We start from the raw sequence: 10,155 nt of genomic DNA, 5'->3' as shown, positions 1-10,155 counted from the left end.
CCCACCCAGATAGTTCAAGATAACCTCCCTACCTCAGGATCCTTACTCACATCTGCAAAGTCTCTTTTGTCATGTAAAGAAATATATTCACAGGTTCCAGGGAGTAGGACGTGGAGATCTTTTGGGTGGCATTATTCTGCCTCCTACAAGGGATGCCACTATGCCTAGCCTGTCCCCAGAGCAGAAACCGATGGAGGAGTCTGCTTTGGAAGTATGGGAACACAAGCTCCAGCAAGAAAAATAAAAGGCGAATGGATGTAAATTAATAGAGAGGCATTTTATGGTGAATCAGAAGGAATTTCTTTTTCTGAAGAGGATCAAGGAGCATGCTGAGAATTTACAAAATGTGGGAAAGCCACCAACTAAGGAAGAAAAAGCAGACTGCTTCCCTGAGGGTTTGTTTGAGATGGGAACAGTTACCTGGGAAAGACTGTGCTCCAAGGTCACACCAATTACCACGTGCATGAAGATTATATTCAGTTCAGCTCCAAAATCACCATCTACATGTTTATTTCGAACTTTGCAAACAAACCAAACAATGACATCAGAATTAAAATGGTTCCACCACCTCCCTGTTCTTATGCCATTGTTTTTCTTTTTCCATGATTCCTGTAAGAAACCTGACACCAATTAAGCTAGCGCAAGAAGAAGAAAAAGAAGATGAATCATCCACCACACTGGAGATAAACCAAGAAGTAAGAAAAACTGGTCTCTACCCAAAAAGGACAACAATGGTGAAAGACTGCATTTGCAAAGGGGGTAATATACTCAGAGTTTAAATTTCCGAAAGGACAAACAAAACATGGAGAGTCTGATGAGATCTTCCAGCTGCTTCTCTCTGCTAAGATATTTCCCCTGGCAACAGCTAGGGAAGCTTGGGTGTATTTTCCCCTTGCTGTGTCATACGATGTTCCTTTCCCTACCCCCACCTCCTCCAGACTGCTGCCTCCATCAGTGCCTGTGGCGTGTGTGTGTGTGTGTGTGCGCGCACACGTGTGTATGTGTGTGTGTGTATTGGGTTTCTCTCTCCCTTGTAAGAACGCAGCCAGCCCGCCCTCTCCTGCTGTTGCTGCAGCTCTGACTTGCTTTTTCCTGCCTCTTTCCTCTCCTCTCTCTTCTTGCTTAGCTTCTTGCCTTCTGGTAAGTATGACAAACACTCCCCCAAGCCCTGTGAGAAGGTGTAGGGTGCGGTTTGTGGTGTTCGAAACTTGCAACTTTGAGATTGCCAGTGAACTGTTGGAGAACTTTTCATTGTTGTATTTATAAATAAAATGTGTTGCTTAGGGGGGGATGTGTCTGTGATAGTCATCTGGAATAGCCAACACAAGTTAAAAGTTCTCTCCCTGGGGAGGGGAAAATAAGGCAATAAAGTTTATATAAGATAAAATTTAGAAATAATTTCTTTGCCACATAATATAAAATGGGTGATTGAAAAGTAACAAAGTTCTCTGACTTTGTTTTTTTCCCTCTTGTTAACTTGTCTTGAGGCTACTTTTAGGAATTGAATTGTCCTGGGCTTTATAATGACTGTTCTGTTTTAAAGTAAATGTGGAACAGGAGTTTAAAGAATAGCCATGGAATTAAGAATTAAAAAAATCAATGATTGTGGCATCTCATAAGGAATAAATCAAATACAAACAGCCACTTGCATTTAGACTAACCGAAGTAAAACTCCTATGGACAGCTTATCTTAAATTAATTATTTTGAAGTTCATTTTACTTGAGATTTTATTTCATCCTAAGATAGTCTCCCCGACTTTAAAACCCACGTATGGATTTAAGCCAGTAAATGTTTACTGTTTTCAATTTGATTGAGAAACGATTCTCTTGATTTTCAAGGATGAAGTGCTAAATGGCATGACTCATTTTAGAATAGCTTAAAATAACTTCTGGCTGGACAGCAGGTGCCCTGTGTCTTTCTCCGTGTTCAGGGGAGGCCTAAGTTATATATAGATGAGTGCGATCAACAAGTGAGGTCAGGATAAAGAAATCCCAGTGATGAAAATAATGAAAGTGTTTGCTGCATTATTTGATAACCAAGCTGGTGAATTCAAATCAGTGAAAGAAAAAAAGTACTTCCTCTAAGTTATGAGTGTTTGGTGAGCATCACAAGTCAGTGGCAACGTCTGTGTGTTGAATTTTCTGTTCTTGTTGGTGTCTGAGCATTCAATTGACATCTACTGACCTGAGAACAGGAAAAGGAAGCTGTGCAGTTGTAGAACAGTATGCTTTTGTTTTCACTTTCATGTTACCACAACAGCAAAACCTGCGAATTATGAGGATCTTGCCATATTTTTATGCTGCTATTTAGCGGCATCACTGTTAAATATTATTTACAAATAAAATGCACCATAACTTAAAGGCCTAAACCAAATCTATTGCAACTCTAGAAGTGGTAATAGTCAGAAACCCTGGAATCTCTGACTCAGTTCCATCTCTCACCCTTTCCTAAGGGCCCTTATTATTGCTGAATTATTTCTCGAGTTGGTCTCCTCCTTGTTTATGAAACATTGCAACTTCTTAAAAATCATTAAGTTTTTCTAGAGCTTCCTGACTTAGAAGAGAAAGTTGTAATCTGTTTTTCTCTTTTAAAAAATTGGTTTATATATTGAAATAAAAGAGTATTATAGAAATTTAAGGAATTGTTGTTATAAGTATCATCATGCTTTTGTTTTGTTTTGTTTTTGAGACGAAGTCTTGCTCTGTCACCCAGGCTGGAGTGCAGTGGCACAATCTTGGCTCACTACAACCTCCGCCTCCCAAGTTCAAGCAATTCTCATACCTCAGCCTCCCAAGTAGCGGGGACTACCGGTGCCTGCCACCACACCTGGCTAATTTTTGTATTTTTAGTAGAGACAGGGTTTCACCATGTTGGCCAGGCTGGTCTCCTGGCCTCAAGTGATCCACCCGCCTCGGCTTCCTAAAGTGCTGGCATTACAGACATGAGCCACAGCACCTGGCCCATGTTTCCATACTACTTTGTTTATTTATTTATTTATAGCTTCCCTCATTCCCTGTCTTAATCTAAAAACGATGCCAGTTTAAGCCTCAAAAAAAGCATCCGTGTTGCTTATCTGAAAAAGAAAATGCCAGAAAAGTGAGAAATGTCTCCTCTATCCAGTGTAATAATGCATTTACATCAAAATATTCATACTAAGCAAAATATTGATTTATGGATCAAATAGAGCTTAGAGATGTTATTGTTATGAGTCATTTAAATAAATTCAATGGCTCTTCTATTAAATATTTTAACTTTGAAAGAAAACTAATACCACTTTAGATTTAAACATTTTAAATATATACAGTCATGTACCCCCAGTGATTGTTAATCTACATAGAATTATATAGGAAAATGATAACACAAACTGACTAGTGTAAGCAAAATGACAAATATGGCCACAAAAAAAATAGCATGAATTACTTTCTTAATGTGAATAATAAGGAATACTACTGAAAATTGAAGATCAAAACCAAAAATATGCCAGTAGTGTGACTTGATTTGGAAAAAACAACTTTCCACTGTCCCTATTTTAATAATTGTAATGTAGCAGGACAAGCCGCAGACAAAACCCTTCAGACACCCAGTTAAAGAAGGAAGCAGTTTAATCGGCCGGGAACATCAGCAAGACTCCTGTCTCAAGAGCTGAGCTCCCCAAGTGAGCAATTCTTGTCCCTTTTAAGGGCTCACAACTCTAAGTGCGTGCACGTGAGAGGGTTGTGATTGATTGAGCAAGCAGGGGGTACATGACTGGGGGCTGCATGCACGGGTAATTAGATCGAAACAAAACAGGATAGGGATTTTCACAGTGCTTTTCTATACAATGTCTGTAATTTATAGATAACATAACCTATTAGGTCAGTGGTCGATCTTTAACTACCAGGCCCAGGGCACGGCACCGGGCTGTCTGCCTGTGGATTTCATTTCTGCCTTTTAGTTTTTACTTCTTCTTTGGAGGCAGAAATTGGGCATAAGACAATATGAGGGGTGGTCTCCTCTCTTAGTAACATCAATGGTTTGTGAAAGGACGTTCACTCTATGTTAGAGACTATAATTAGTTGGTATTCACTTGGGGGATATCCTTACCATTGAAATGTAGCATTGATATGTAGCAACTAGGTTAGCTATATAAAGCCTAACTGTGCTTACCACTAGATACTACTCCCAAGATGGAGGCTAATCACTCTGAACAGCTCTCAGCGGAACGACAGTCAACACCTCCAGGTGACAGTTCATCATTACTCAGCCACAATGGCCTGGAGAAGGAAGATGGCCAGGATTCTTCAACCCCAGTCCAACTACCAGAGAAAGAGGCAAGTGTGCACCCCGATATCTCTGAAGAGCTGAATCGACAGCTGGAAGACATCATTAACAGTTATGGGTCTGCTGCCAGCACAGCAGGGAAAGAGAGCTCTGCTAGGGCCAGTGAGCAGCCTGAGAATGCGGAATCACCTGACAACGAGGATGGGGACTGTGAGGAAACAACTGAAGAGGCTGGAAAAGAACCCGTTGCTTCTGGAGAGCCACCCACTGTCAAAGAGCCCGTCAGCAATAAGGAGCAAAAATTGGAAAAGAAAGTCCTAAAAGGATTAGGCAAGTAGTTATGTTCAAATCTGTGACTTTTCTGTATGGTATTCCTAAAACAGGGGCACTTCTTCCAACCTTCACTAAAAGCCACATCCAATATTTGGACGACTGTAGTGGCCTTCTATATTTTCCCTTGTTGTATTTGTCCCCAGCCCTTACCCCTCAATGGAGCTCAGGTGAACTTTTCAGTGTGTTACCCGTCGACCCTTTGTTCCATGGCCTCCTACAGCTCTTAGGATGAAGACCAAAATCTTTAACATGTTCTCTAAGATCCTAATTGTCTAACTCCAACCAGTCCCAGTTTTATCTCAGATTACTCTACCCTACAACGTCACCTTCCAGAACACTCTGCCTCTATGACCACAGCCACCACTGCTGCCTAATAGCTAGTCATTCTGATCTTGTCTTTCAGGCCTTTGAACATGCTATGCTCCATCGCCCACAAGGCCTGTGCACATCCTAGTTTCTTTACCTAGAAATCTGTACCCATCTTCAAGTGCCCAATGAGTGTTTATTAATGCCTAATCTTTGTAAGGCACTGTGCTAGGTGCACAAAGATAAATAAGTCATGGTCTTTTGGTCAAGGAGCTGTAAGTATAGAGAAAACAGAAGACATGTAAATTAATTATATAGGAGAAGTGCAAAAACGGGAAAAGGAAAATTTTTTAGGAGAGCATGGGAGATTGGTGATACCAATGATGGCTGGGAAAAAAGGGTGAGAATGTTAATTTTTTTAACTATGAGTGAAGCATGTTACTGTACATAAGAAAGTCCCTCTGCTTGTCTTCCCTGGTGGAAACACTCACTACGAATACCCCCCTCCTATGTGATACTTTCCGACATGCCCAGGTAGAGTTAGCATCACCTTCCTTAGTTTTCCATTAAATTTTCTGCAGCAATCATTTGTTCCAGAAACATATTATTTGTTTCTGGAAGACTGTGTAGTAGAGTGAAAGATCATGAGCATTGGAGTCAGAACTGGGTTCAAACTCCAGTAACCAGATTATCTATAAACCCAAATATATCACAAACTGGAGTAGAATATTTTTCTGCAGTGAGCAGGTATATACAAACCTACCCACAAAGGCCAAGGGAGCTGAAGGCCAAAAACAGAGGCTGACAAATCCACTTTCTCAGAAAGAAATATTTAATAGGGGCTTACAAACAGTAGTGCTGTCTTGGGCAGCAGTGAAACAATGAATTCCTACACCCACTCTCCAGAAAGTGTCCTTCACATAGCAAGCTTTTAGGTAAAGTCATGTGCAGCCGGTCACATCTCAGACTTTCTTGCCAAAAGTCATGACCACTGGGAACATTAGATAAGCATCTTTCTGAGGGATTGTCTATGTCCCAGGCATTGTTTAAAGACCTTGCTGCAGAACAGCGGTCAACCTTTTTGGCACCAGGGAAGACAGTTTTTCCATGGACTGGGGAGGGATGGTTTCGGGGTGATTCAAGTGCATTACATTTATTGTGCACTTTATTTCTATTATTATTACATTGTAATATATAATGAAATGATTATGCAACTCACTGTAATGTAGAATCAGTGGGAGCCTTGAGCTTGTTTTCCTGCAACTAGACGGTCCCATCTGGGGGTGATGGGAGACAGTGACAGATCATCAGGCATTAGATTCTCACAGGGAGCATGCAACCTACATCCCTTGCATGTGCAGTTCATAACAGGGTTTGCACTCCTATGAGAATCTAATGCCTCCACTGATCTGACAGGAGGTGGAGCTCAGGTGGTAATGTGAGTGATGGGGAGCAGCTGCAAATACAGATGAAGTTTTGCTCTGTCGCCTGCCACTCATCTCCTGCCATGCAGCCCAGTTCCTAACAGGCCATGGACTGGTACCTCACCCTCCCAAAGTGCTGGGATTGCAGACGTGAGCCACCACGCCCGGCCCCTAGTCTTCCTTTGAACGGTCCGGTCACTCTCCCAGATAGTCTGTTTCATCTGTTTTAGCTTGATTTCTAGTTTCTCTGAGAGAGTAATAACCTGCTGCTTTGATATTTTCTGAAGGAGGTGGTATTTTTTGAAGGAGACTAAATTTTCTGAAGGAGATGGTAAGAAGACCAGAGAAATTCAAGGGAAAGAGGAATAAGCAGAGAAAAACTTGACAAGTAGATTCATAGAGAAGCGAGAACCTAGACCAGACATTGACAGGGAGGAGAGTTTACAGAAGCAGATGGAAGGGGAGAGAAAAGCCTTGAGGAAAATTATTAGTACTCTCTTCTGACCAAGGTAGGGAGTGGATGGATGAATATTTTACTGTTTTTTCTAATATTTTTATTTTTATTATTGGTAATAGTATATACATATCATCGCTGTTGACCTAATAAGAACTCCAGATCCACTCTCCTACTGAGTGAGAGGCCAAAGTTCCCCTACAAATATGACAAGGCCACTGAAAGATAAGAGAGAGAAAATGTCAGCCAAAGGGAACAAAATCTGACAAGAAAACACAGGCTAGGTGGTATTTTCAAAACTGATAGAGGCCTCTCGTGGGTAAAATCTCTCTCGTGGGAAAAGTCACTTTCCCCTTGGCATCTGAAATGAAAGAAATGAAAACAGATTTCCCATTATGCAGCCCACAATGACTGGTACCAGTCCGTGGCCTGGGGGTTGGAGATATCTGCTGCAGAACACCTTGGTATGGAGGAGTCAAACATTGGTCATCATGGCAGGTTTGCTTTACGATGGCATCACTCTTGCCATGCAAGGGGCTATTTTCCTACAGATATCGCTATGATACTAAAACCATTGCTACAATGCTTTCAAGAAGGCCTAAATAATACATTCAGATAGCATACTTGACCCAACTAGGATAAAATTAAAAGAACCCAGATAATAACTTTTAAGTATCTTCAAGTTCCAAAGTGCAGGGTTGGAATCACTCTAGTGTTTTGGAACATGGAGAAACATAATAAAATTGCTCTGTGTTACAGAGCAATTTTTTCTTCTCTGACCAAACATCTCAAATGTGTCCCTTTGCAAAGTTAGTCATTATTCAAGTTTCCGTAAGACAATATACAAAATCTCATTCCAGAGGTAAGCAACTTCAAGTGTTCCTAACCAGAAAAGTTATTTTTCAATCACCCTAAAACTTTTACATTAAGAATTGGGGTGTGTGTGTGTGTGTGTGTGTTGAGGGGAAAGATATGAAGAAAGTAGGGATAAAGTTAAAATAACCAATTTGGGTTTCTACTCTCTTCCATGAGTTATTTTGTAATCTGCATTAACCTTACAATTACCAAATAGTCAGGATGATGTTTTTAAAAATTCCAACTCCCTAATTCTGCCGCTATTTACAAATTACCAAATTCCAACTGACTGTGTTTGACCAAAATCAATGCTTGTGGATTAGAGTATCTAGGTGTGTCCACTCTAATTGAGTGTGTGTGGGCTCATGACCTTTCTGTGCCTTCCCACTCATCATCATTAGCATATTATTGTAAACACTGTATTATTTAACAGCTACATTATGCATGAAAACAACATTTTTAGGCTAACCTCAACTTGTAACCACCATTTTAAACTTTCAGTTGTTTGCAAGTAGCTTTGGCAGCCTTCTTAGCTACTTTTCAGTTAAATGGTACTGTGCTATTGTCTAGACTAATGGTTTTCCAACTTAACTGTTTATTAGAATCAATTGCAAAATTTGTGAAAAACGCTGCTCCTGAGGCCCCACACACAGATATTTGGAGTTTGTAGGCCTGGAGTGAAGCCTGATCTAGTTTCTCAGTTCTTTGAACATGCTATACTCTATCTCCTACAAGGCCTGTGCACATTCTAGTTTCTTTGCCTAGAAATTTCTACCTATCCTCAAATCCCCAATGAGTACTTATTTATTTATTTACTTTTTTTCTTTGAGACAGAGTCTCACTCTGTTGCCAGGCTGGAGTGCAGTGGCGCGATTTTGGCTCACTACAACCTCCAACTCCCTAGTTCAAGCGATTCTCATGCCTCAGCCTCTCGAGTAGCTGGGATTACAGGCATGCGCCGCCACGCCCAGCTAGTTTTTGTATTTTTAGTAGAGACAGCGTTTCACCATGTTGGCCAGGATGGTCTCGATCTCCTGACCTCGTGATCCACCTGCCTCGGCCTCCCAAAGTGCTGGGATTACAGGTGTGAGCCACCGCACCCGGCCCACAATGAGTATTTATTAATGCCTAGTCTTTATGATGCACTGTGCTAGGTGCACAAAGATAAATAAGTCATGGCGTTTAGTCAAGGATCTCTAGGTAGAGAGGAAAAAGAAGACACATAAACTAATTGTCATATAGTGTAAGTGCAAGACCAGGAACAGGAAAATTTTTAGGCGAGCATGGGAGATGTTCACCCTGGGTAATTTTGACACAAACAGATTGTGGAAGCAATGGTTCTGATTCTTCAGAAAGTGTTTTCTCTGCTCTTTTGGAGAAAATATAAACATCTGGCTGTGGTCTCCTTTTATAACCTATTTGGACCTCTTAGAGAATTTTAGTAAGTCATTCAACCCGTATCTGAAGATATATTCTTAGATTTTGCTTATGTACTTGATCAAAGATGTCTTTAATCATTGCATTTATTAGATGCTATTTGCTTTATTGGCACATTTGAGATGCTAAAATGTTTTGACTCTCTATTACAACATTTTCCAAAGTATGTCTACTTTGGGACGCTTGAGATTTCACAAAGTTAAACAGTTTCTTTACTGCCAGAATTCTCTGACCTTTACTGTATGCACAATGAAGATCTAAAATAGTGATGGGTATAGTTTCCATCATTTCCAAAACTTATTGACTGATTGGATCAATGAGAGACTTTTTTTTTTTTTTTTTTTGAGATGGAGTTTCGCTCTTGTTGCCCAGGCTGGAGTGCAACGGTGCAATCTCGGCTCACCGCAACCTCCACCCTCCAGGTTCAAGTGATTCTCCTGCCTCAGCCTCCCAAGTAGCCGGGATTACAGGCATGTGCCACAACTCCCGGCTAATTTTGTATTTTTAGTAGAGACGGGATTTCTCCATGTTGGTCAGTCTGGTCTTGAACTCCCGACCTCAGGTGATCTGCCTGCCTCGGCCTCCCAATGTGCTGGGATTACAGGCATGAACCACCGCGCCTGGCCAAGAGCCTTTTTTTTTTTTTTTTTTTTTTTTTTTTTTTTTACAGAACACCTTGAATATTTGGGAAATGTCTCTACAACCTGAGCTCCCAGGACTTCTTTTTCCTTTTGAGGCTGCACTTTCTCCTACAGTAAACGCAGTACTTACCAGAGCAGTTGGGGGAATATTTAAAAATCTCTCTCTTGGGTAAAGTCACTTTCCTCTTGGCATCTGAAATGAAAGAAATGAAAACAGATTTCCCATTATGCAGCACCATGCCACGTTCACATCTAAAGTATCCCCTTTATTCTCCTACTCGCATCCTCCAGGCTCAGAGGTATCTCTCATTTATCACTTCTTTGACAACATTATGTGGGCTGGGAGAAAAACAAAGCTCATTCACAGGGCTATTCTGAGCTCAGAATCCATCTAGTGAACCTACTAATTTTATAGACAGGGAAATTGAAGCCTAGGGAGTTTCA

The 10,155-nt window shown here is 40.9% G+C and overlaps 1 protein-coding gene across 1 annotated transcript in view; it reads left to right on the top strand.

Annotated features, from left to right (window-relative positions):
* The first annotated feature begins 941 nt into the window (after window positions 1-941).
* Window positions 942-10,155, top strand: part of TXLNB (taxilin beta) — a 52,813-nt gene continuing 43,599 nt past the window's right edge. Inside the window, exons 1-2 of the mRNA XM_009242305.4 lie at window positions 942-1,140; window positions 4,154-4,591. Of these exons, the coding sequence (XP_009240580.3) occupies window positions 4,168-4,591 (424 nt within the window). The 5' untranslated portion in view covers window positions 942-1,140; window positions 4,154-4,167. The remainder of the gene's footprint in view (window positions 1,141-4,153; window positions 4,592-10,155) is intronic.

The sequence above is a fragment of the Pongo abelii genome, chromosome 5, assembly GCF_028885655.2.
Source record: "Pongo abelii isolate AG06213 chromosome 5, NHGRI_mPonAbe1-v2.0_pri, whole genome shotgun sequence".
Classification (NCBI taxonomy): domain Eukaryota; kingdom Metazoa; phylum Chordata; class Mammalia; order Primates; family Hominidae; genus Pongo; species Pongo abelii.
Note: the sequence above shows the minus strand (reverse complement) of the source record. Positions and strands in the feature narration are given on the sequence as shown.